General features: G+C 42.9%; 1 protein-coding gene across 1 annotated transcript in view; it reads right to left on the bottom strand.

Moving 5' to 3' along the window:
* Nucleotides 1-27,526, bottom strand: part of LOC308661933 (venom factor-like) — a 123,938-nt gene that overhangs the window by 74,089 nt on the left and 22,323 nt on the right. The window contains exons 4-16 of the mRNA XM_081317204.1: nucleotides 23,626-23,696; nucleotides 22,355-22,434; nucleotides 20,300-20,382; nucleotides 19,715-19,805; nucleotides 18,465-18,567; nucleotides 11,768-11,888; nucleotides 6,739-6,854; nucleotides 4,658-4,804; nucleotides 3,384-3,593; nucleotides 3,067-3,261; nucleotides 2,690-2,851; nucleotides 2,461-2,590; nucleotides 1,160-1,234 (exon numbers count right to left, since the gene is read on the bottom strand). Of these exons, the coding sequence (XP_081173330.1) occupies nucleotides 1,160-1,234; nucleotides 2,461-2,590; nucleotides 2,690-2,851; nucleotides 3,067-3,261; nucleotides 3,384-3,593; nucleotides 4,658-4,804; nucleotides 6,739-6,854; nucleotides 11,768-11,888; nucleotides 18,465-18,567; nucleotides 19,715-19,805; nucleotides 20,300-20,382; nucleotides 22,355-22,434; nucleotides 23,626-23,696 (1,584 nt within the window). The remainder of the gene's footprint in view (nucleotides 1-1,159; nucleotides 1,235-2,460; nucleotides 2,591-2,689; nucleotides 2,852-3,066; nucleotides 3,262-3,383; nucleotides 3,594-4,657; nucleotides 4,805-6,738; nucleotides 6,855-11,767; nucleotides 11,889-18,464; nucleotides 18,568-19,714; nucleotides 19,806-20,299; nucleotides 20,383-22,354; nucleotides 22,435-23,625; nucleotides 23,697-27,526) is intronic.

Here is a 27,526-nt window from a genome sequence, read left to right as displayed (position 1 = left end):
TGGGGGTGGAGGCGCATGCTTCTATAAACTACCAGGTAACCAAGGTGAAACCCAATTCATTTCATTTGGTTTGCATTTCAATGTAATTAAAATTAAAAACACAATTATTTTAAAGATATGTCTTCAACAAAATTCCCCTCCTCGTATAACAGGTAAAAATAATTATAGGAAAAGAACTTTTGGAGGTTTTTAGTGTTTAACCCCCAAGGCTTCTGTGGACTGAATGCTGTCTGAAGGCTTGCAGTTCAACACCTGCATGCATAAAATTTCTTCTGGCACTAAATTCTGGCCACTAAATTCACAGGTGGTTCACTGATCCTCTAGGTACAGCCAAATGTTTGTTTTGTCAATTTTTAATATAATGCAAATAATTAATTCCATCACCAGAGCAGGGGATGCAGAATTTTCAGTACATTTTTTCTTTATTTTAAATGTGGCCCTTTTAGTTGCATGTATTAATCCATGATCTCTGTTGTAAGCTTACTATACGATTAAACACATTTATTCTTTGTTTTCTCCTGAAACAAAGGACACCCTACTTCAGTTATGAGGACACCATACTTCAGTTTTGGGTGTTCTGCTGTTGTTTTTTGTGGTCCTGAAGATTCATAAGTTGCAAAAAAGGCTTTGGGGCATGGATGTCTTTAGGGAGGGAATGACTGCAGCCCCATACAAATAAAAGGGGCAGAGCATTCATTGTCCATTTGGAACTGCCATGTTGGTACACAGGCATCCCTACAGATGTTCCTGCTTTGGGGGCTGCTTGTAGTTCACTGGCCATTGCTCACTTCCTCCTCACCAAGAACAATTCTTGATCAGTGCTGCCATCCAAGAACCCTCAAAAAGCAACGCTTAAAACTTTTCTGTGTAAAACGTAGCTTTTTAGCTGGAACCAGTTATATTCTACATTAAAATAGTGGTCCGTTTAAGTACCCCCCACCCACCCACTGCACTCAGAATTCAAGCACTCAAAGTTATTGATAAGGTAAGAATGATCCTATTTAATAGAGATTGTTAACTTTCTACCATTTTGCTTGAGAAAGAAGAGAAAGAGGGGTAGTCTTCCTCCGTTCCTTTATCCATTTCCAAATTGATTCAATAAATGCAAATGGACTGCAGTTTTATTCTGTTACCAGAAATTTCATTATGGGTCACATACCTTTGCTTGCCTTGCTGTCAAGCAGCACAACAGAGCGGCGACGCCTCCGATTTGCAGGCTGAGGACACTTTGCATCTGAACCAGGCAGGGGAGAGGAGGTAGGAACAATTATTCTTTAAAGTAAGAAGATAACGTTCAGCGCTAATTCCTGTGGCGATTAGCTTTACAAATGGGCTTACAGTAAGGGAGTCAGGGAGTTCTGCTGCCTTCTGTGGGACTTCCTCCCATTTAAAACAGGCTGGAAATGCAATCTGAAGCCTTAATTACAGATTATTGTGTTATTTGGATCTATCATCTATATCTAATAGACCCAAAGCAGCTCACGGAAAGTTCACTTTAGTGCTGGGAAGCTGCAGTAAGGTGGAAGGCATAGCTCAGCTCTTCATTGGGCCTGAGCTGAAAGGCTCACAGTGGAAGAAGTCAAAGAGCATCTCCAGCTGTTTCATGTTTTACTGGACTCTTTTTTGCCCCTTGAAACACCACAAATGATGGGAAAAAGCAGGAAAATAGCAGCGGAAGATGAGAGTGGACCCCTCTTAAAACTGTAGGAATAAAGTAGGATGCCTGCACTATAACTCTCTCTTCTAGAACCACCGTTAGAAACAGCGATCTGGAATTTGTCCTACTATTTGAGTAATCACTTGGTGGAAGACGCTGGAACCGTTGCATGCAGTTCAAGAACCCAAAGGCCAATATTCTGCGCTTGAGATGCTGAAACATACTTTTCAGGTGCGAGGAAAAAAGAATCCTTACAGGAGTGGGACATTTTAGCAAAAGAGAAACATAAAAGGAACGTGTGCTAATTGGCATGTGAAAAAGACAACCTTGAAGTGCCTGGTTCTCAGTAAGCCTGACCAAGGTTTCTATGGCAACCAAACTGATCTGTTTCTTTTATTAAGACAATCATTCTTTCTTGAATGTAGAAATAATATGGGGTTTTTAAATTATGAATATTTATGCATACATCATCTATTACTTCTGCATATGTATGACTCTTACCATTTTCTCTTCCTTTCTGAAATGTATAAATAGGAGTGAATCCTTTTGTCTGCTGGAGTTCCTCCTACTCTTTTCTGGAGAAAGTTCCTCCAGTGCACACTGATAACAATACATTTTGCTTGCTTGCTTATTTGTTTGTTTGTTTAATTTCTAAACTGCCCATCTCAACCAAGTAACTTGATTACCGGTATTTGCTTTGGCCCTTGTGTTTTGATTCCCACATGATGCCAAATGCTCTTCTCTTGGCTTCTAAAAGAAAACCTCTGCCATCTCCCAGATGTTAGCATCCATCCCCAAAATACCTGATCTCTGTTTGGTCTTGAGACTAGTGCTGGTTATCAGGGCCAGTCCAGCATCTTCAAACACACCCAGATTATTCTGGCCGCTGCCAGCTGTACAGCCAAAGTCACTCTTCTCTATTGTGTCCCATATCTAGTGCACATCATAGAAAAAAATGTTCCTCTTCAGTATTGTAATTTGGAAAAGTCTTGAAAGGTGAATTCTTGTAAGTCAAGGAATTTCTGGCCTTACCTTAGTTTGGCTAATCTTGTATTTATCATTGAGAACATATACTGCTTTGTCCACAGCCACAAGACCAACCCGAGCACCTGGATCCCCTTCCAATTTGATTTTCATGGCAGCTCCTGGCTTTTGTATCCGATCATCTCTGGAAGATGCTCCTTTCACAATCAACTATTTAAACAAAACAAAGAATAGTTCAGTACTTTAACAGACATAAAAATTGCCAGTTCAAGGAAAAATAGTTGGCTTTCTCTGTCCAAACTGAAAGAAATATTTTGGGGAAAATACTATTAAAATGCTTTAAAATAAGTTTATGCACTTCTGATGCAGCTCTAATAAGGGGGTTTGCATCATTGCTAAGAGAGGCACTGGGAAGACTGACTTACCGTTCCCATGCAGGTATCCTTCACATCCACCCAGACAGAGTCTGCCACAATTTCACTGTTCCCCATTTGGTAGTAAGCCACAAACCGGAAGGAAGGGATGAGGTCTGGAGTGATACTCAGAGTCATGGTCACCAGATTCTGCCCAGGTCCCCTGGGTTGCCTGCCAGCCTTGAAAATCTTCCCTTTGGTCAAGATCTGAGGGTGAACAAATACTGATTAATGGAAAGGTTAGAAATGATAGGTTAAGCCAGTGGCTTCAAGGCTACAATAAGAATTAAAAGCAACTCCTGGATTTTTTCCAGGTCTGTAATACTTACGAGGTATGTGAAATATTGGATCCGGTTCACCGAATTTGGATTGCCCCTCACATTGAAACTGACAGGTAAGTTATCTCCAGGCTTAATCTCTGTAGATGTAATGGCTATATGAAGATAGTTTCCAGATCCTCCCTGAGTTTGGTAGGCTGTGGCTGTCATGGACTTTGTTGCCTGGCGTTCTCTTGGGAGTTTTCTATGGTTGGTTTTAACCTAAGCAGGGTAAATATGGAGCATTAACCTAATCAGGAAGCAACTACAACTCCTTTTAAGGCTGGCACTTAATGACATCCACATGAAGGCTCTTGAAAGAATTAGTTGATTAGTTGACTATTACATTATCTAGTGATCCTTGTAAAAAAAAAAAAGATGAAGGAAAGCTGTCATCGTATTACACTCAACCTGACAGCAATAGTCCCAAATATACAGATATCAACCTAGTTACAATGATCTCCCTTACACTAACAGGCATACATAATATATTCATGTCCGTTCCTAGCCAAGATAACTCTCCAGTCACACAATGTGCATAGAGGCTTCACAGCAAATACTTTCTTGCTTTGTCTTTCATACCTGTGTGTGCTCTCCTGCAAAAGTGCATAAAAACAGAATTTGCATCCCAGCAAAGAGATGGACATTTCATCACTCATTCCCTCTTGAGTTACAGCAGAGTTCTGCTGGCATCCAAGATGCCCTTGTATGGAATTCCACTTAGGGCTCCCAGGAAAAAACGTTAATATTTAAAATTTATGAAATATATGCATATGTCTGCTGGGTTAGGGTTAGTTCTGTCACAAGTGTATGTTCTGTCTCTGCTCTCAGAGTCTGACTCTACATGTGCAAAGCGGGTGATCTTATGTTACTGACACTGTATCTCCTTTGCTTTCTTTGTAACTGGCAATTGACAACCCTCTCTTCATGTGGCTCCATTAGATGGAGCACAATTTGTACACAGGATGTGATGGTCCTACATTCCAACATAGATGTCAGGCCCAAAACCAAAACAACACTTCTTCCAAATTGAATTTTTTATTGCTTTCAAACTTATAGACAAAATCTTGCCAGACTGAGGAGTCTACAATCTGTATCTACAATATACTCTGAGAACTATTAGGGAGATGTTGTCTTCACCCTCTTTCTCTCACACAAAGCATCCAGACTGAGTTGCCTCTTACTCCTCTGGAATGCACCCCTCCCTCCTGGGAATCCACCTCCTTATGACGTCCCCTCTCATCAGTGCACTGAGTGGAACTTAACAGAATGTCAGAATGACTTACAGTGATGAATAGGCTTTGATTGTTCAGGGGTGTGTTCAGGATGAGCTTAGCAGTCCCATCGCTCAAAGTGGTTCCCTCAGAATGAATGGACTCTGATACCACGGGTACATTCGCAGCTGGTGAGCCATCGGGGTTGGTAACATACACCTAAAACAATCCAGAAGGGGTGATTCAGCATGGAACATGGCAGCTTCCTCCAAATCTAAATCAATTTGTTTGCTTGTTTATTTATTATTTATTTAAAAGATTTATATGGCTGCCCAACTCACTCACAGAGACTTCAGACAGATCATAAATTGATTTACTAAAGCTTTTTGTCACTAAATTCCTGTAAATTCTATGCACATACATTACAGCAAATCATCCAGTGTTCCAATACCAACCAACCAATCAATCCTCTACAACAAACATGTCAAACACAAGGCCTGGGGGGCAGATCTGGCCCGCAAAGTGGTTTCATGTGGCCCTCGAAGCCATCCTGGAAAGAGTGAGGGAATGGCGCCCGCTGTCTTGGCCCTGGCCCTGGCCGGCAGGGAGCCAATGTACAATTTCGTGGTGGTCATCTATGCTAAAACACATTCAGTCTTAGCTCCACAAGGCTGTCTGGAAACAGCAAGGGACCAGCCCCTGGTGTGTCGACCCTGCCCCCTGGGCGCACGCTGGGGAGGTATCACCCTTTGTGAGGAATGAAGAGATGCACCATCACCTGGAAGTGGCCAGCACATGACCCTGCCTCCTTCGGGCAGGCTAGGGGCTGGGCAGCATTGCACTTCTCTTCAGATTCATGCCACCCGGCTCAGCCTCTCAGCACTGTGAGGAGAGCGTCTTGCTGCCTGCCAAAAGCAGGCAGGCTGGGGGCTGGGCGGCATTGCACTTTGCACCTCCTGGCTCAGCCTCTCAGTGCTGGGTGAAGACCGCCCCACTGCCTGCCGAAACCAAGCAGGCTGGAGGCTGGGCAGCATTGCGCAGGTAACATCGACTCTCATGCTGCTCATGGCATCCCCTCCCCCAGAGCCCACCAAGCCAGATATGTGAAGTAGGCAAGGGCCATGTGCTGGCCACTTCCAGGCGATGGTGCATTTCTTCATTCCTCACAAAGTGACACCACCCCAGCTGCGTTTCTTGCCTGTTTTTCTTCCTCCCTCATCTCAAATATTTTCCCACCACTCTGTTCTGGAAGGAAGGAAGGAAGGAAGGAAGGAAGGAAGGAAGGAAGGAAGGAAGGAAGGAAGGAAGGAAGGAAGGAAGGAAGGAAGGAAGGAAGGGAAGGTTTGAGGGAAGTCCTGCCTTAGTCTTGCCCTGTTGCCCTTTCACCATCCCCTTGCCCCCTCTTCCTGGCCTATCCTGTTGGTCTGCCATCCTATTGCTAAGGAAGCTTTGGATACAAAGCCAGGTCTCCTCCCATGGAGAGGGAGTGGGCCTCCCTCTGACTTTGCCCTCGTACCCGTTATGAACAACTTGGCTAAGGAGAGCAAGCGCAACAGCAGCAGCCTTGAGGAGGAGGTAAGTGCAGCTGGGCGCTCCTTTGGGGAAGTGGGGCTGGGCTTAATGCCACGGGTGCTTGAGGGCTGGGCATTTGACCTCTGCTACCCAGGGCTCCAGGCACCCTGTGCCACTGTCCAGCCCCCCCCCCCCGCATGGCCTGAGAGGAACAGTGAGGTTCCTCCAGTGGACCGTGCCTTGGCACTTGCCCCAGTCCGCCTTCTTCTGCCAGAGACCCTCAGATCTGTCTCACTCCTGCCCAGACTCCTATAGGCACCCTAGATGTTAACGAAGTAGAGCTGGCCATGCCCACCCAGGAGGCCACATGCAGTTCAGCCACACCCACCCAGGAGGCCATGCCTACCCTGGTCACACCCACTGACCCCCCAAGGGCAACCACAATGCTGATGTGGCCCTCAGTGAAATTGAGTTTGACACCCCTGCTCCACAATGACAGCGTCAACCCCGAGGTAAGCTTGAAGCCTCCACACCCATCTTGAACAGCCACATCTGGACAGCTCTTCAGAAGCCCAATAATGTGGAGGAAGGTATTGCTAATGTGGTTCTTTGACAGAGTATAAGACCCCAATTTCTATTACCGTCAGTTCATATGGCATTCCTGGCTTGAAGTATTTGGGGGTTTTTGTGAGGTAGATCTGATAGGGAGATGTCACAATTTGAATGCCATTTTGCTCAGTCACTACCATATCACTGCCTGCAAAACAAAATGGAGTGCACCTTTTTACATATTTAATTTTATTAGCTTATAGTATAAAATACAAACATACAAAAGCAAGTAGTAGATGTTGTGTACTGGGTTCATTGTGCAGGAAAGAAGACAAGGCGAGTGAGTTCAGCAAAGATCATGGTTTATTGCTTGCAGGATCTGAACTAGAGAACAGGGCTGCAGATGCAGCAATTTATACCCTGGCCCCTAGGCAGCAGCCAATAGGTTTGAAGCAACCTATTGCCACCCTAGGGGCAACCAATAGCAGCGCTGGAGATGGGTTGTCTGAGGAGCTGGGAGCCGTTAGCTAGCTTCCCTGCTCAACAGCCTCCCAGCAATACCACGTGGTGTTAACAAAACAAGCCCAATACATTACAGTAGGAAACAAAGGGGAAGGGAAAAAGAGATGTGGAGCGGGGAGAAAAAAAGGAGTTTACTTCCTCTGTTGCAATAAAATAAGGCATTAGTATCAAACTTCAACTTTTTACTTTTTTATAATAGTATAAACTAGCCATTTCTATAACAACAAATCAATCTAATCACTAAAACCCAAAATCAAAAGTATCATTTTTTCCCACCTCAAGCACAAAATCCAAAAGTGATTTCCATGTAGAAACAAAAATACTTATATTCTTTTCTTTGATCAGAACAGCCAATTTAGCCATCTCTGCTAACTTCATGAACTTTTGCAGCCATTTATCCATGGTAGGAATCAAAACATTCTTCCATTTTTGTGCGTAAAGTAGTCTTGCTGCCATTAACATATACAAAATCAGAGTTCCAAATTTTTCCCAAGTCTTTTTCCATTAGACACAGAAGGAAAGTTTCTGATTTTATCTTTATATTCACTTTGAGAATCTTCTGTATTAAGATGAGAATCATACTCCAATATTTCTTTGCTTTATCACATGTCTACCATAAGTGATAAAAAGTCCCTTCTTTACATTTACATTTCCAACATTCTTTTGAGATGACTTTAATCATTCTTAATAACTTATCTGGTGTTAAATACCAATAATACTTCCAGTTTGTGATCGCAGCACTGGCGGACATTTGGGGAGATTGCTCCCTCCACCATTTAGTTTTCTCCCACGGGGGACCCCGAAGTCGCCTTGTAGGGGCGACGAGCATGAAGAGGACCCCCGAGTGATTGTGGAAGGGCGGCAGCCCTCCAGTTTGATCCAGGGCAGCTCTTTGAACTGACGGGGAAAAGATCAGCCATTTATGGCCCATCATCAAGCCGCTGATAGCCAAGGCCAAACTTACTACCAAGCACCTTGAAAGCAACATGGAAAATTGGGTGAGATTTTACCTTCTCTCTACCCCAAGTACCTTTCCTGTTAAAAGCATTTTGAAAATCTATCCCCTTCTGAGGAGAGAAGGAAGGGAACTCCATTACCCCACCATCTAAAATGGTGGCTCCTGCTTACTCAGGGGAAATAAAGCTTTGAAAAGATTAACTTACCACAATTGGATATCTGTCTTCTGTTTGGAATTTGGGGACCCAAAAAGTTCCTATTCTCACTGGAATCTGCTATTTTGCTTTATTTGCAAAAAGAACTTAAACTGCATAAGAATCTAGCCCAGGATCAGAAAAAGACTCTAAATGCTATCAGGGACATCTTGTGGCAAAGCTCGGTACAGCAGTTTTATTAACTCTGACAAAGAGACTTGTTCACTGCCCAGATCTGACCTTGGTATTATCTATGAGAGACTTAATTTTGAGACAGCAGCTGGGTAATGCAATTGGTAGGAATGGTGGAGGTGAACACTTACTGACTGTCATTTAATAAATAGCCTTCACTAGAAAGAACATCTTTAACTATGTCATAAATGGAGGAGGATTAACAAAAGATCTCGGATATGCTAAAACGTATGTTGTTGTTAGGGACGTGGTGGCTCAGTGGGTTAGGACGCTGAGCTTGTCGATCGGAAGGTCGGCACTTTGGCGGGTCGAATCCCGAGTGCCGCGTAACAGAGTGAGCGCCTGTTACTCGTCCCAGCTTCTGCCAACCTAGCAGTTCGAAAGCACGTAAAAATGCAAGTAGAAAAATAGGGACCACTACGGTGGGAAGGTAACAGCGCTCCGTGCGCCTTTGGCGTCTAGTCATGACCACGGAGACGTCCTCGGACAAGCGCTGGCTCTTCGGCTTTGAAACGGAGATGAGCACCGGCCCCTAGAGTCAGAAACGACTAGCACCCATGTGCGGGGGAACCTTTACCTTTTACCTTATGTTGTTGTTAGCTGCACAGTCGAGTCCGACCCATCGTGACCCCATGGACAACGTTCCTCCAGGCCTTCCTACCATCTTCTGGAGTCCATTTAAGCTCACGCCTACTGCTTCAGTGATTCCATCCAGCCACCTCATTCTCTGTCGTCCCCTTCTTCTCTTGCCCTCAGCCTTTCCCAGCATTAGGCTCTTCTCCAGTGAGTCCTTCCTTCTCATTTGGTGTCCAAAGTATTTGAGTTTCAACTTCAGGATCTGGCCTTCTAAAGAGCAGTCAGGGTTGATCTCCTCTAGGACTGACGGGTTTGGTCACCTTGCAGTCCAAGGGACTTGCAGGAGTCTTCTCCAGCACCACAGTTCAAAGGCCTCAATTCTTTGGTGCTCAGCCTTTCTTATGGTCCAACTTTCACTGCCATACATTGCAACTGGGAAGACCATAGCCTTGACTATACGCACTTTTGTTGACAGGGTGATGTCTCTGCCTTTTAGTGTGCTGTCTAGATTTGCCATTGCTTTCCTCCCCAGGAGCAAGTGTCTTTTAATTTCTTGGCTACAGTCCCCATCTGCGGTGAACTTGGAGTCACTACCTCCATTTCTTTCCCATCTATTTGCCAGGAATTGAGGGGGCCAGATGCCATGATCTTGGTTTTCTTAATGTTTAGTTTCAACCCAACTTTTCCACTCTCCTTCTTCACCCACAACAAGAGGCTCTTTAGTTCTTCTTCACTTTTTGCCATTAGAGTGGTATCATCTGCATATCTTAGGCTAAAATGTATATTTGACATCATCTTGGCAAACAAGATTGACTAGCCCAGAGAATATAATCAAGGTGGTGAGGTATTAGGGTGGGAAGTAGAAAATGTTTATGGAATAGAATAAGAATATAGTTAAGTAACTAATATGTGTATTTTACTACCACATAGTAAAGTTAACAAAATCAAACCCATAACTCTTTTTATCTAGTTTAAATCTTTCTTTCAATTGTAAGTATGTAAACAAATGGCAGACATGACCTTCTTTACGAAGTTGCCTCTTTGGGTGCTCCCGCCCCAATAAGCTTTTTTTTAGAAAAGAAATGGTGGTGAAGCCGGACTGGTGAATTTACGGTGAAATAATATCTTTTAATTTCAGTGACCCTACCCTCAAGTCTAAGGAAGAGTTAGAATCAGAAGGAATGCAACTTAAAATAAAAAATCGAATTCAGAAGTACAGGAGAAAATCCTGTAAAGATTTTGAAGCACCAATAATTTCAAACCTAATAAAAAACCAGTACATTTCAGTTTGCAAGTTTTCTCTCTACATCTTCTCTCTTGCTATCAATTTTTCTAGAAAACACTGTTGCTTCATATTTTGTGCTGATTGTAAGTTGTATTATCCTGCCATGTAAATGGTCTTAAGAAGTTAGAGAAAGTAATGTGGCAAATGATAATTTATAAATAGAAAATTTGCATATTAAAACTTTGGAAGATGTGGAGGATTCATTAATATATTGTTTTATTTTGTGGCTTTGCAAATAGACATACTGTTTCCCTTAAAATACTTCAAAAACAAAGCCTGGATTTAAATCTATACAAGAGTATAGATTTCAAACTGCCTGGAGAAAATTGACAAAAAAATTGAAATTTGAAATTGAAATTTGCAAAAGTAATGTGAAATATTAGCACCATATTTTTCCCCAAATATGCCCCTGATAGGAGTTCAATATTTTCCAAAGATTTTAAAACACTTCACATGCAAATTTATATAGGACTGATTTATAAATGGAGAAACATTTTCTGATTTAGAGAAAAGGCAGAGATCTAATACTTCAAGACTAAATATGTACAGACACTATCATTTGTTAAAGATGAAAAAATAAAGAAAACAGCTTTATGCCCCCTGACTGACTTTGAAACAATAATTTCTGAACTAAAGGAAAATACTACAGAATCATGTCAAAAATTTGTATGATATTATTCCAGAATTCCAGAATGCAGTAAAACTTCTACAGGAAAAAGAGCTTGGAAACAATACTGAGAACATGAAATGGAAAGCTTTAGGGAGGAAGTAACCTTTACCTTACTCTGGAAGGAATATAAAAATTATTCATATCATACTCCAATTTTTAGCAAAAATTTGAAGACAATATCTAATAATTGGTAACTGATAAATTGGGTAGCATTGTCCAAAAAGGCAACATTTTGAAAAAAATTTATGAAAATCAACAAGATCTGTTATACCACCTGCCATAGCAATTAAGTGTTTTATTGGTGTTTCAAGAAGACAATGAAAATGTTAGAAACAAAGACAAGATCTTGCTGATGCAGCAAGAATACCTATAGCCCAGGAATGGAAGGGTATTAATGTTCCAAAATTAGGCTTCACACACCAAATGATTAGAAACAGTTTTAGTGGAAAAAATTAATAGATACAATACATAGAGGACAACATTTTGGATAGAACATCTCTTTTAATCTAATAATATTGTAGATTTTGTGGGATAAAGGTGAATAATCATTATGAAGAAGAGAATTTAAAAACTTGAGTCATAAATCAGTGATGTATTCTGGTGATGGTTTCTTTTTTTTAGTTACTTGCGGTCCCTGATACTTAAAATCACAATCTGCTAATCTTTGAAAGTGTCATATGTCTCTGCTCAAGGAAACAATTTACCCTTTTCTTCTCCCTGCTCACCTGACTCTGTTATCACCGTTACAGAGACATACAGAGTATGTCCAATAAGGTCGTTGAGACTTTGAAATCGGCGACGTAGTGTATGTCTTTCTAGTGTTGCTTTCCCTTCTCCATCCATAATCTGAAAATAAACAAAAAACAAGTGAAAATAATACAATATAATTCTTTATTGCCACGTGCGATCAGACACACAAGTAATTTATTGCATAAGCTCACAGTTTACATATAAACAGCAAGTAATACATCATACATCATAAATCATAGTTACAATCATTAATCATAAGTTGCAAAAACAATAGATGAATCTTAAGAAACCAGTAGGAAAAGATAATACAGTATAATAGGAGAAGATAAGAAAAGACAAGAAATGAAACAGTGCTGTGCAAATTAAATGTTCAGTAGGGTGATGACACGGGGTGTGTGTCTTTGTGTCTAGTTATTTGGCATGCAATGCTCTATAGCAGGGGTAGGCAACCTCAGCTCTTTTATGACTCAGGGACTTCAACTGTTTATTGGACCCGTGCCCTTCCTGGCTGGTTTATGCAGCCCAGGAGGGGACACGAGGCTGGTTCCAGGCAGTTATATCTGCTTCTCTGAGTGAGGGTAGTTTTCCCGCCGCCTTGAAAGAGGCGGTGGTGAGACCTCTCCTCAAGAAGCCTGTCTTGGACCCGGCCGTTTTGAATAACTTTCGTCCGGTCTCCAACCTTCGCTTTCTTGCGAAGGTTGTTGAGAGTGTGGTGGCGCATCAGCTCCCTCTGGTCCTGGATGAAGCGGATTATCTAGACCCGTACCAATCGGGCTTCAGACCCGGGTACAGCACGGAGACGGCATTGGTCGCGCTGGTGAATGATCTCTGGAGGGCTCGGGACAGAGGATACTCCTCTGTTCTAGTCCTATTAGACCTCTCAGAGGCTTTCAATACCATCGACCATGGTATCTTGCTGCGGCGTCTCAGGGGATTGGGAGTGGGAGGCACGGTTTTTCAGTGGTTCTCCTCCTATCTCCTGGGACGCTCGCAGTCGGTGTTGGCAGGAGGGCAGAGGTCGACCGCGAGGCCTCTCGCTTGCGGAGTCCCTCAGGGGTCGGTCCTCTCGCCCCTTCTGTTCAACATCTACATGAAACCGCTGGGTGAGATCATTCGTGGTTTTGGAGTTGGGTATCATCAGTATGCTGATGATACCCAACTTTTCATTTCGACCCCAAACCACCCCAGTGATGCCCTCGACGTGATGTCCCGGTGCCTGGAGGCGGTCCGGGTCTGGATGGGGAGGAACAGGCTTCGTCTCAACCCTGACAAGACGGAGTGGCTGTGCGTACCGGCATCTCGGGATATTCAGGATATCCCACCCCTCATTATGGGGGGTGAGTCTTTACCTCCTGTAGATACGGCTCGCAACTTGGGAGTCCTCCTAGACTCACAACTCTCCTTAGAAGATCATATTGTAGCTGTGACTAGGGGGGCGTTCGCCCAGGTTCGCCTGGTGCGCCAGTTGCGGCCCTATCTAGACCGGGATGCCTTGCGCGCGGTCACTCATGCGCTCGTGACCTCTCGTCTTGATTACTGCAACGCTCTCTACATGGGGCTACCCTTGAAGACCACTCGGAGGCTCCAACTGGTACAGAATGCAGCCGCGAGAGTTGTATTGGGAGTCTCCCGATACTCCCGTGTTACACCTCTGCTCCGCGAGCTGCATTGGTTACCAGTTGTCTTCCGGGTGAGGTTCAAGGTGTTGGTAATGACCTACAAAGCCCTCCATGGCATGGGTCCAGAATACCTTGGGGAGCACCTGCAGCCGGCGTCAACTTCCCTCCGCCCAGTACACTCCCACAGAGAGGGCCTCCTCAGGGTGCCACCGGTCAAAGAATGCCGACTGGTGGCCCCCAGGGGGAGAGCGTTCTCTGTGGGTGCACCGGATTTATGGAACCATCTTCCGGTTGAGCTCCGGATGGCGCCCGATCTCCGCTCCTTCCGGCGCGACCTTAAAACCTATCTTTTTAAACAAGCTGGCCTGGCCTGATGGGACGGGGTGGGATTTTTATTAACGACCTCAATTTTAAATTTGTATTATCTCTGGGCATTGTTTAATTATGTTTTAATAATCTAACTTTAACTTTTGTATCTAATTTTTTATGTATTGCCCTGTTCACCGCCCTGAGTCTCTTGAGAGAAGGGCGGTATATAAATTAAATTAATAAATTAATAAATAAATAAACTGCTGACTCAGGAATTCTGGGTGTTGAAGTCCATGAGTCATAAAAGAGCCGAGGTTGCCTACCCCTGCTCTATAGCAATGTCCTGAGGGGAGAAGTTGAAATAGATTGTGTCCAGGATGTGATGGGTTCTGAAGACATTTTCTCAGCCCTTTTTCTGGGGGGGAATCTATCTTTGTGTCTAGTTGTTTGGCATGCAATGCTCTAAAACGGCATCCTGAGGGGAGAAGTTGAAATAGACTATGTCCAGGAAGTGAGGGGGGGGTGTCTGTAGATATTTTCTCAGCTCTATTTCTGCTTCGTGCTGTATACAGATCCTCAACTGAATGTAGGCTGGTTGTGGTTGTGTTTTCTGCAGTTCTAAACTACCTTTTGAAGTCTGTACCTGTCCTGTTTGGTTGCTGTGCTGAACCAGACAGTTACTGAGATACAAATGACAGACTTAATAATTCCTCTGTAGAACTGTATCAGCAGATCCTTGGGCAATCTGAGCTTTCTGAGTTGACATAGGAAGAACATTCTTTGTTGTGCCTTTTTAATGATGGTTCTAATAAGCATCCATTTCAAGTCCTTGGAGATAATAGAACCTTGGACGTCCAGTTTTGTGTCACAGCAAGACAGACACAGCCTGATTTTGCCCTGCTGGGGGCCCTAAAAAGGGCCTAAAGTCACCCCAAAGAGGCAAGGAAGAAGGAGGGGTGTCTCTAGTATTGACACTGTGTGGTCTAATATTGTAAGTGGTAGAATAGGAGAGCTTCTTCTAAAATCTACTATCTTCTCTACTACCTATCTAAAATCTACTATCATCAGTGGAACAGCTTGCCTCCAGAAATTGTGGGCACTGCAGATTTTTAAGAAGAGACTAGACATTCATTTGTCTGAAATGGTATAGGTTCTCCTGCTTAAGCAGGGGGCTGGACTAGAAGACCTCCAAGGTCCCTTCCAATTCTATTCTATTCTATTCTATTCTATTCAATTCTATTCTATTCTATTCTATTCTATTCTATTCTATTCTATTCTATTCTATTCTATTCTATTCTATTCTATTCAATTCTATTCTATTCTATTCTATTCTATTCTATTCTATTCTATTCTATTCTATTCTATTCTATTCTATACAGTTTTAACAGTGTTCAGCTCCATATTGTTCTAGCTCACAGGTCGGCAACCTGCGGCTCCGGAGCCGCATGTGGCTCTTTGAGCCGTCTCTTGCGGCTCCCAGCTGCCCGGTGCGCGCGCACCTCTTCCAACGGGCAGTGGTGCGCGCGCACCTCTCCAAATGGAGAGTGGCACCGCCCGTTTGGAGAGGTGCACGCGCACCTCCCCGAATGGGCGGAGGTGCGCGCGCACCTCCCCAAACCTTTGGAGAGGTGCACGCGTACCTCCGCGCGAATGGGCAGCGGTGCCGCTCTTTGAGGAAGCTGCCACGGCCCGTCTGCGAAGCTGCCGCTTTCGGCAGCTTCGCAGACGGGCCGCGGCAGCTTCCTCAAAGAGCGGCGCCCCTGCCCATTCCGAGAGGTGCGCGCGCACCTCTCCGAACGACCGGAGGTGCGCGCGTACCTCCGCGCGAATGGGCAGCGGTGCCGCTCTTTCAGGAAGCTGCCGCGGCCCATCTGTGAAGCTGCCGAAAGCGGCAGCTTAGCAGACAGGCCGCGGCAGCTTCCTCAAAGAGCGGCGCCCCTGCCCATTCCGAGAGGTGCGCGCGCATCTCTCCGAACGACCGGAGGTGCGCACGTACCTCCGGGCGAATGGGCAGCGGTGCCGCTCTTTCAGGAAGCTGCTGCGGCCCGTCTGTGAAGCTGCCGAAAGCGGCAGCTTAGCAGACAGGCCGCGGCAGCTTCCTCAAAGAGCGGCGCCCCTGCCCATTCCGAGAGGTGCGCGCGCATCTCTCCGAACGACCGGAGGTGCGCGCGTACCTCCGCGCGAATGGGCAGCGGTGCCGCTCTTTCAGGAAGCTGCCGCGGCCCGTCTGTGAAGCTGCCGAAAGCGGCAGCTTAGCAGACAGGCCGCGGCAGCTTCCTCAAAGAGCGGCGCCCCTGCCCATTCCGAGAGGTGCGCGCGCATCTCTCCGAACGACCGGAGGTGCGCGCGTACCTCCGCGCGAATGGGCAGCGGTGCCGCTCTTTCAGGAAGCTGCCGCGGCCCGTCTGTGAAGCTGCCGAAAGCGGCAGCTTAGCAGACGGGCCGTGGCAGCTTCCTCAAAGAGCGGCGCCCCTGCCCATTCCGAGAGGTGCGCGCGCACCTCTCCGAACGACCGGAGTTGCGCGCGCACCTCCCCAAACCTTTGGGGAGGTGCGCGCGTACCTCCGCGCGAACGGGCAGCGGTGCCGCTCTTTGAGGAAGCTGCCGCTTTCGGCAGCTTCCTCAAAGAGCGGCGCCGCTGCCCCTTCGCACGGAGGTACGCGCGCACCTCCCCAAAGGTTTGGGGAGGTGCGCGCGCAACTCCGGTCGTTCGGAGAGGTGCGCGCGCACCTCTCGGAATGGGCAGGGGCGCTTCTCTTTTTGAGGAAGCTGCCACGGCCCGTCTGCGAAGCTGCCGAAAGCGGCAGCTTCGCAGACAGGCCGCGGCAGCTTCCTCAAAGAGCGGCACCGCTGCCCATTCGCGCGGAGGTACGTGCGCACCTCCGGTCATTCGGAGAGGTGCGCGCGCACCTCTCGGAATGGGCAGGGGCGCCGCTCTTTGAGGAAGCTGCCACGGCCCGTCTGCAAAGCTGCCGAAAGCGGCAGCTTTGCAGACAGGCTGTCGCCATCGGGCAACCGGGAACCGGTTCCATCTCATTTTTAAAAAAATGGCAGCCGCGTGCGTCCGCGCATGCGCAAAAAACCTTTTTGCGCATGCGCGTGCATGGACACACGCACGCGGCTCCCTCTTTTTTTAATTTGTGATGGAACCGGTTCCCAGTGGCTCTTTTTCTTTTTTAGGTTGCCGACCCCTGTTCTAGCTGCATCACAGGGCCAGTTGATCTACCTCTTGTCTATATGCAGACTCATCATTGTCTCAAATGAGACCAATGACCATTGTATCATCTGCAAACACTTTAACAGAGGGATGCTTTGAGATTCAATCATTGATATATAGAGAGAAGGGTAATGGAGAGAGCACACAATCCTGGGAGACTCCTGTGCTAATTGAATGGATATTTGATGTGATTTTCCCTAGCTTCACCTGCTGCTTCCTATTTGTTAGAAAACCTATAATCCATCTCCAAGTATGGTCAGGCACAGCTAGTTGAGTCAGTTTAGAGAGGAGGATTTCAGGAATGATGGTGTTCAATTCCAAGTTGAAGTTTATGAAAAGGACCCCTCCATAGGTCTTTGGGGATTCAAGATATTGTAAGGTATAGTGCAGTGCCATATTGACAGCATCATCTACCAAGCTATTTGCCTGGTAGGCAAATCGCAAGGGGCCTATCAGCAGATCCATTACAGCTTTCAGGTGGGCCAGCACTAACCTTTTGAATGTTTCCATAACTACAGATGTCAAAGCTACTGGTCTGTAGTCATTCAGCTCCTTGATGAAGGTTTCTTGGGCAATGGGATGATAGTAGAGCATTTGAAGCAAGAAGGGACATAACACATCTCCAGGGATTGATTAAAGATGCGGGGGAAGATGGGGGCCAGTTGATCAGCACAGACTTTCAAGCAAGAGGGAGTTGCCCTGTCTGGCTCTGGTGCTTTTCCACCTTTTTATGTGATCACCGGTGGTGGGGAGCCCAAAGGGATGAAGTCAGGTGTAGGAGACTTAGCTGTTGTTGGTGTATGAGATGGAGAGGGTAGCAATAGTTGACATTGATCTCCTATCACACCTACAGTAGAACACATTAAGGTTGTCTGCCAGTTGCTGATTCTCTTCCACAAGAGAGGGCGGTCTGCTGTAGCCAGTGATATTTTTCTGGCTTTTCCACACATTTGCTGGTTCATTTGTGGATAGCTGATTCCTCAGCTTTTCTGAATAGCTTCTCTCTGCTGCCCTGATCTCCCTTGTTAATACCTTCCTGGCCTGATTGTACAGCATTCTATCTGGTTTTCTGTAGGCTTGCTCTTCGGCACAGTGTAGATGTTTGAGCTTAGCTGTGAACCAAAGTTTATTATTATTGTAGATGTGTAAGGTTTTGGTTGGCAATATAAGTCATCACAAAAGCTAACATAAGGAAGGAAATCAAGTGATCTGCCACAATGTAGAGTAAGAAAAGGACCTTGATGGAGACATGCAAGCTCTGTGGACAAAACACCAAAGGGGTATAATATGTTTTAAATCTAGAATATCCCAATAACATTCAGAAGAGACTGAAGCAGAAACTCCCTTATTCACTAAATTATTGGAAGAAAAGAAATTATAGTACAACCAGATTTATAAGATTCTGTTACTATAGACAATCTCAGTAAAGGTAGTTTTAATGGAGTTGATATTGTGATTTCTTCTATCTAGTAGATCTGACACTCCATAGGCACACTCCTATAAGCAAACACCCCTGTTACATTTTACCGGAATTCTTGTGAGCGAGTCTGGAATATTCTTTTTATCACCATCTATTTTCACTCCAAAGAGGACAAAGGCCACACCTTCCACATTCTTTCCATACAAGTACCTGTAATGACATAATGAAAGTAAAGGCCCAATTATACATGTTTGCTTTTCCTGCTGATCTTCTTTGATACAAGAGGGTTACATCACTGGGGGTGTCCCAAAGGTGCTTTTTTCTTCAAAAGGCAGATGGACTGGTGTTTTGGTTTTTTTTGAGGAATAAGAAAGCATTTCACTTCTCATCTAAGAAGCTCACAATAAAATACAATACAACAAAAATGCAAAGAAATACAATCCTTCCACCCACCCAACCCAATCCTATCAGAACGTATCCTTCCATCCCCCCACCATCAGAACTGATGAAGCTTCTTGGATGAGAATCAAAATGTTTTCTTCTTCTTCCTTAAGGAAAAAACAGTCCAGTTGCCTTTTAAGACAACTATGATTGAGATTCTACACAGACATCAGTGAGGGCATTGGCCTATTTCTCACAGTTCCTTATTTCCTCTCAGCTCTACTGATTCAGGCATCTTTCTCCAAATCTTTGTCATTTCTTATGCTAAAGGTGGGCAGGAGACAACAGAATTTGAGGGGGGGTGGAAGGTTGATAAGATCAGTTCCTCTACCCATCTGCCCATTGTGCTTCCTGATTTCTAAATGTATGCCTCACCTTTCTCTTCATTCCAACACTCAAGGCGGCTTGCAAAAATAAAAAGTGCAGAGTAGAAAACACCACCACAATTAGTCTTAATACAATAAAATCAATCATTAAAATAATTAAGAGTTTGATGAAAGGAACATATTTGCAACTTCCTAAATAATAGGAAAGTGGGATTGGGGGACATTTTTTTCAGATTATAATTTCAGATTATAATGGGTTTCATTACTCTCTCCTTGATCACCTCTATGACTGGATTACCAATTTACCCTTTACACTAAAAAGACACAGCATGAAAGCTATAAGAGATAGTTGAGTTTGATATCATAAGCAATCAGACTAATAAACCTAAGTAAAGTCTAAGGTCTATTTTTCAATATTATAAATATTGTATTTCTTAAACAAATTTCAAATAAATGTACTCAGATCAGAACTAGTCACCAAATCATATTTTTTCTGAATATTATCATCCAAAGAAAATCCACTTTCAAGCAGATGTTACTCACTGCCGAAATAATTTTCTTTAGCTACTCATAGTTGTAACTATGCACACCTTGCAGTGATAGACACGTGGAAATCTTCATTGCCATCAATGTAAAGAAACTTCTCTGACGGTTGCAGACGGACTTCAAAGCTTGGCAACACTACAGAAAAAGAAACAAATAAAAGGGTAGAAGTCTAGCACTGACAGGTTTTCTTCAATATATTTTACTTATTATTTATTTATGTCACATCTTTATTTTTATAAATAACTCATGTCAAGCATATCTAATACTCCTTCCTCTTTTTTATTTATTTATTTATTTGTATTTTTATAAATAACTCAAGGTGGTGAACGTATCTGACACACTTTCCTCCTCTTATTTTCCCCACCACAACAATCCTGTGAGGGGGATTGGGCTGAGAGAGAATGACTGGCCAAGGTAACCCAGCTGGCTTTCATGGCTAAGGTGGGATTGGAGCTCACAGTCTCCAGGGTAGTAGACTGCTACCTTAACCACTAGACCAGATTGGCTCTCATAACTTCCCACTTCTACAAATGATAGAACCAGTTTGGTTGTTTAGAAACAAAATGGAAGGGGAAGAAACCCAGGATCAAGAAGTGGATTTGTTGAACAGAAATGATCCGTCTTCTTACCGTATTCCCTGACATCAAAATATGCAGTATAGCTCTCTTCTGGGGAATGCTCAAATTTGGCCACAGCCTTCCATGTCCCAAAACTACATAAGGAAAATGAAAAGATTTTTCATTCTTTTGACTTTATAATCAATTTATGACAATAATGAACAAGGGATATGAGGCTTCTTCCTGGCATTAATAGGTTTATTTGTCCTATGGACAATAAGCAGGGCTTTTTTTTATAGAACGCTCAGAACGGCGTTTCGGCACCTTTTTTTGCAAAAAAAAAAAAGCTTTTGCACAAGCTGTGCTACTCCCTCTATTGGCTTTCGAAACCCAATAAGAATTGCTGCTGAGCACGCCAAAAGACCCGGCTGGCAAACATTGCACAGACAAGTTGTCTGCAGTGAAGGCAGGAACTTTGCACCCCTCCCTGCTGCCCAACTACACCATCTCAGCTAGGTAAGTAAGATATTATTTACAAATAGGATGGCAATAAACAATTTAGGCTGCATTTACATCAGGGCTTTTCAACCTTTTCAGAAATTGTACCATTTTTAGAACTTGACAATATTCAAGTACCACCAGTGCTTAACAAGCTGTCAAAAACTTGATAACTAAAAAAAAAGGAGGTGAGGGTATTTTGGGTTTCATTGGTTAGATTCATTTATTGTTATAGAAATGGCTAGTTTATAATATTATAGAAAAGTAAAAAGTTGAGCTTCAATGTTAATGCTTCCTTCTACTCCTGCAACAGAGGAAGTCAGAAGTCAGTGCCTTTTCTTTTTCCCTTCTCCCCCTCACTTTTCCATTTTTCTCTCACCCTTTGCTCGCAAAAGCCACCCCCACTCACTCACACTTTGCTCACAAAAGCCTCCAGTTACTCTCACTCACTCCTCCGTCCCTTTCAAAGGCACCTCATTCAGTCTCTCCCTCACTCACTCCTTCTCTTTCAAAGGCCTCTTGCTCGCTCACTCACTCACTGCCCCATCGCTTCTAAATGCTTCCAAATGCCATTTGCTCATTCACTCACTCACTTACTGCCCCGTCGCTTCCAAACGCCATTTGCTCATTCACACTCTCACTTCTGCCCCGTCACTTCTAAATGCTTCCAAACGCTTCCAAATGCCATTTGCTCATTCACTCACTCACTTACTGCCCCATCGCTTCCAAATGCTTCCAAACACCACTTGCTCGCTTGCTCACTTACTGCATTTGAAAGCAACAGGGCGTAAGTGAACAAGTGTTGGGGCTGGTGCTGGAGGCCATCAGCTGTTTGATGCCAGAGACGCCGGGTGGCCTGCGGCCTTGGTGTCTTCAGCTGTTGTCAGGGCCGGTGCTGGAGGCCGTCAACTATTCAGCACTGGAGACCGCTGCCACAAGGAACACAGCTCTGGGTCAAGGTTCAGAGCAGCTCCGGGTGGGGACTCAGCAACTGCGAGGAGGTGAATCCCCATGGCGACTGTGGGGAGGGGAACCTCTGCAGTCTGTGGCTCCGAGTTGCAGGGGCAGGGGTGCAAAGGACGGGTGAAAATGCCGTAGTAAGAGGGGGTTCTTACAGACACTGGCATCGCTCCCAGTGACAGCACCTCTAAGTTCCAGCACCTTTTTTTTTTAGAAAAAAAGCACTGAGAATAAGTATAAAGAACGAAGAAAATGCCTGATTCAGAAATCTTTGGATTCAAATATGTGGAAGTTGAAATGTGACTCATACTTCTGCAATGAATTTCCTCTTGCTCACTGAGCTTAAACTGAGATGGTGAGATTGTATCTATTATTTGTCCACTCAATTTCACAGAATTGCCATACAAATAACATTATAGACCCATGTATGTTGCTCCAGGCTCTCCCAAAAATAAGAGGAAATAGAAATGTGATGGACAAATGCAAAATATCAAACCTGAATCTTTTTCTTACCATAGTAATAGATCAGGGAAGCAAGTTAAAAGGCAACGTAGTATACAGCCTTCTTCTCTAACTACTCTTTAATAGCTAAATAGGGTTTTTTTCCCATCAGAGTTTCAGCTCAATTACAAAAAAGGTTGCCTTATGACAATATTCATGTTAAATTACCTGACAAGCTCTGGTAAATTGTAAGGCCGGATCAAGTTTGGGTTGACTGGATTAGAACTGACAACAATGCCTTGTGGAGTCTGGGCCCAAGGAAATAAAATAAAGGTGTGTTGAAAAAACATAAAGTGTTGCACATTATTTTCTTTGCATTCTATAGGATTGAAACCCAGCTGGAATACTAGATTTTGTATGTGATGACACAATATAGAAAGCAAATGCAACCCAGCAGGTGGGGCACTAGGTTATAAGATGCAAGGCTATTATTTGAATTTTCTCCTAGATATAATGTCAACTAATAGCCCAGAACAGATAATTCAGCCTAATCTGCCTTGAAAATAGAACATTTGCCACCCAAAGCCCTTGTAGATTAAAAAAAACATGGTACAGATGAAAACAACAGCTAGCTCCTTTCCCCACATGCACATACACAAACACATGCATTCAACCTCAGAATTATTTTCCAGTTTTATAATGAAACATTTCAAATCTTTGATACAGTCTAATGTTTAGCACAAAGCTTAAAATTAAACATTTAAGAAAAATGCATATATAAAATGTTGGCCAAGCAAAGCTTCGTAGAGTGGTTGGATCTACTTGCTATGAATAACAGAATAACAGAGTTGGAAGGGACCTTGGAGGTCTTCTAGTCTTAGTCCAACCCACTGAGCAGGCAGGAAACTCTATACCATTTTAGAAAAATGGTTATCCAATCTCTTTTTAAAAACCTCCTGTGTTGGAGCATCCACATATTCTGGAAGCAAGTTGTTCCACCTGAAGGCAGGACAAGAAGCAACGGATGGAAACTAGTCAAGGAGAGAAGCAACCTAGAAACTTCCTGACAGTTAGAACAATTAACCAGTGGAACAACCTGCCTCCAGAAGCGTTGAATGAATGTGGTGAATGTTCTGTCAGGAAATTTCTCCTTAGTTCTACATTGGTTCTCTCCTTGATTAGTTTCGATCCATTGCTACTTGTCCTGCCTCAGGTGCTTTGTAGAATAGGTTAATCCCCTCTTCTTTGTGGTAGCCTCTTAGATATCACGTCTTCCCAAATTTAATGTCTTCATTAAACTAGACATACCCAATTCCTGCAACTGTTCTTCATATGTTTTAGCTTCCAGCCCCCTAATAATCTTTGTTGATCTTCTTTGCACTCTTTCTATAGTCTCAACATCTTTTTTGATTACATGGGATACTTCAGTAAAGTACCAACAATCACTCCTTGTTCAGAAGACTATATTAACCATACAGGATTGCAGACATCATTCCCACCTGAAACTCCACAATCACAGCTTTGTCCATCCTTTGCATGTTGTGATCCATAGAAAAGACACGATAGCGCACTAAGAAAAAAAGAGACTAACTGTAATTTGTAATAAAATTCAGAAGATTTTGGCTTGCATCATACAAAACAAGTTTGCATAAATTGTCTGCTATTCTGTGGCTGCCTGTCAGGCTCACTGTAAACCCTAAAAAACAGATGTGGGGCAGTTTCTAGAGAAACAGCCTATTAGTCTATTTGGCGAAAACAGCAGCATCCTCAGGCACTTTAAGGTCAATGGTGTCATGGTTCTGACAGACAGAGACAAATAAAGCAGGGGGCTTCTGGGTGGCAAGGCTCCATCGATGGTGGTTGTTTCGACCATCAGCCCCGTTGTTTTCTGTTGAATCACGAAACAGTGACAATCAGCTGTTTTGTGGTTCGGGAACCTCCCCCCTTGGGAGAAGAGGGGAGGGTGAGTATTCAGGTAGAGGTAGAGCTCCCCTAGACCTCCAGAATTATTATTCTGGGGGTTGAAGGGTGAGAGCTCCCTTGGAGCCTGAATCAACTCCGGACTCGGGGACTCCTCTGTTCTAAGGCTTTGGAACAGAGCAGGATGCTGCAACCATCCCTGCAATCAATATTGTACCTTGGATTACTTGGATGCAGGCAGAGCTGTGCAGGAGAATATTGAAATAGCAAGTATATGATCTTTAACTCCGATGTATTTTAAAAGAAAGGAAGGAAGATGGCGCGGGAGTGAATTGCCAGAGAGAACGGTGAAGATCAAAAGGACAAGGGAAATAAAACAAAATAAAAGATTGAGTGGAAAGAAGAAATTGGGTTATAAAGTGACTTTGTGCAAAATATTTGAAATTGGCTTAAAAGTGACTTGAAAGATTTGGATATTTGACTGCGAAGTAATAAAGTTGCAATTTGGGTGGAAAAGTGAAAGTGAGAAACGAAAGTTAATTGGGTGTTAACATGGCTAGCGGGCGCATCACCAACTCAGCAATAATCTGTACTACAGACTTTGATGCCACCCCCCCCACAGTACCTACACCTGCATTGACATTAAAAGATCTACAAGATACTTTACAAGATGCTTTAAAAAGTCAATCTGAGCAAATATCTAAGCAAATAGCAGAGCTTATTGATGAGAAAAATAAGGAAATACGAGAGGACATTTTATTGGCATTTCAGGGGCTGGCAGCTTGTATTGAGCATTTGGATGAATGTGTGGAAGAAGTAAATCAAAATAATTTGAGATTGGAAGCTAAAATGCTTGAAACTGAGAATAAAATGGATAAGTTTGACGACGACGTGATACAATACAGAGACATGGAGTTTGCCCTGAGGATAAGAGGTTTGAAAGAGGATTCAAAGGAAAATTTGAAGGAGATTTTAGCAGAAGCTTTGGAACCGATTTTGGGGTGTCAAGCTGAAGATATTATGGTGGATATAGATAAAATATTTCGTGTTAACTCCTGGATTGCCAGGCAAAGAAAATTACCAAGAGATGTGGTAGTTTATTTCACAAAGAGATCAATTAGAAATGTGATTGTTCAAGCTTTCTACAATAACAGATTTCAAGTGGCTGATCAAGAGGTTTTGATTTTGAAAGAAATTCCTCCAAGAATTTTAAGGAAAAGGAAAGAGTTTGCTTTTTTGGCAGATGAATTAAAGAAAAGACATCTCCAGTTTAGATGGGAGATACCAGCTGGATTGGTGGTGAACTATGTAGGTACAAAATATCATCTTAATACAGTTTTGAAGGCATGAGATTTTTATTGCAATGTACTGAAAGCAGGTTCTCCGCCATCCCCGGAATTTAAAAGAAGGAAGAAAGAAGGAGCGAGATAGGCACAAATGGAAAATATACAGGGAGATGCAGAAATCATTTCATTGATTGCAAAAGAAGCTCAGAAAACTTTGGAAACTGCACAGCCCCAGGGATTGTTAGAAGAATCTAAGACTCAAAGAGTGACACGGGCTGCAGCTAGACGAAAGCAACAAGAACAAGAACAACAGAAATCTATAACTAAAACTCAAGAATCTACTTATAGTGAAGCAGTGGGAGGTGCGCGACCAAAGAGGCAGGTGCTTGTGGATCTGCAAGATGTGCTCCAAAAGCTTCATGTCACAAAAGATGGCGACAAAGTTTCTAACCTGGAATGTTAATGGTTTAAACTCACCGCATTAGAGAAAGAAAATATTTCAGTATTTGAAACAATTTTAAAATGATGTTACATGTTTGCAAGAGATGCATATCGGTGTATCTGATCAAAAATATTTGACAAATTCTAGATTGGGTACTCAGTTTATTGCATCTGCTTCAGAAAAGAAGAATGGAGTAGTTATCTATGTGAAGGATTTATCAGCTAACCTAATTGAAGCAGATAAACAAGGAAGATATATTATAATTGAACTTTTAATAAAAAGGCAGAAAATACTTTTAATTGGACTATATGCACCTAATCTACAGCAAGGAGAATTTTATAAATTTTTACATAATAAAATAATTCAATAGGATTATAAATCGTGTATTTTGATGGGAGACTGGAATGGAGTGCTGGATACGCAGAAAGATAAAAAAGGACCTTTTAAAAGTACTCCAAATCATGCTAGATTGCCTAAATCTTTTTTGATAGGAAAGATGATTTGGAATTGAGAGATGTTTGGAGAGAACGAAACGTGGATGAAAAGGATTTTACCTTTTTTTCTGATAGACATCAATCTTTTTCCAGGATTGATTTTGTATTGACTACTAATGATTTTTTCCAGGGTTAAGAAGATTAAGATATGTCCAAGAATTTTATCAGACCATAGCCCAATATGGATGGAATTGGACAAGGGCAAGGGAGATAAGAGATCTTGGAGGTTAAATGAAAATTTGTTTAGATATGAAGAAAATGTGGAAGAATGTAAAAAAATATATGAAAGAATTTTTTTATAACAAATATGCATAAGGGTACTTCCATTGAAATGGTTTGGGATGCAAGTAAAGCTTATATGAGAGGAGTGTTAATATATTTGAATAATAAATATAGACGTAGATTGGAATTTAAGCGTAAAGAGTTAGAGGAGGAAATAAAGATGAAAGAGAAGGCTTTTATTTTGAACCCATCTAATAAGAGGGTGAAAGAAGCAATTAATCTGCTAAGAGGGCAGTTTAATATGTTGATGGCAGACCAAGTGGCAACTAATTTACAGTATGCTAAACATAATACTTTTTGTAATGCTAATAAACAAGGTAGGTGGTTAGCTTATCTGTTAAGGAAAAAACAAAAGTCACGTAATATAGATAAGATAGAATATTAGGGTAAAGAGGTGTTTCAGCAAAATTTTATTAAAAAGGCTTTTGTTGAATTTTATTCCAAATTATATGTTAGGGATGTAACTCAAGGTTTAGATATAGATAGTTATTTACAAGGTATGAATATCCCTGTACTTACACAAGAGCAAAGGGAAGGAATGAATCAATTGATAACTGTTGAAGAAATTGTTTTAGCAATTAAACAATTAAAAGTGGGTAAGGCACCTGGAACAGATGGTTTGACAGCCATTTATTATAAAAATTTACAAACAGAAATGGTGGAACCTCCAAAAGAATTATTTAGAACAATTCAGTCTGGAGGAGAAGTGCCTCCTTCGTGGAAAACAGCTTTTATAACATTAATTCCAAAGGAAGATCAAGATCTTACTCAAACTAAAAATTACAGACCAATATCGCTTTTGAATACTGATTATAAGATATTTGCTAAAATTTTAGCAAATAGATTAATGAGGGTTATGCAGCAAATGATTCATAGTGATCAAACAGGATTTATAAGTGGTAGACAAATGAAAAATAATGTGAGACATATTGTAAATTTATTAGAATTTTTGGAAAGAAATAATCAAGTCCCCGCA

Source organism: Vipera berus, assembly GCF_964194415.1.
Source record: "Vipera berus genome assembly, chromosome: 2".
Taxonomy (NCBI): Eukaryota; Metazoa; Chordata; class Lepidosauria; order Squamata; family Viperidae; genus Vipera; species Vipera berus.
This window is presented reverse-complemented; position numbering and strand designations above follow the sequence as displayed.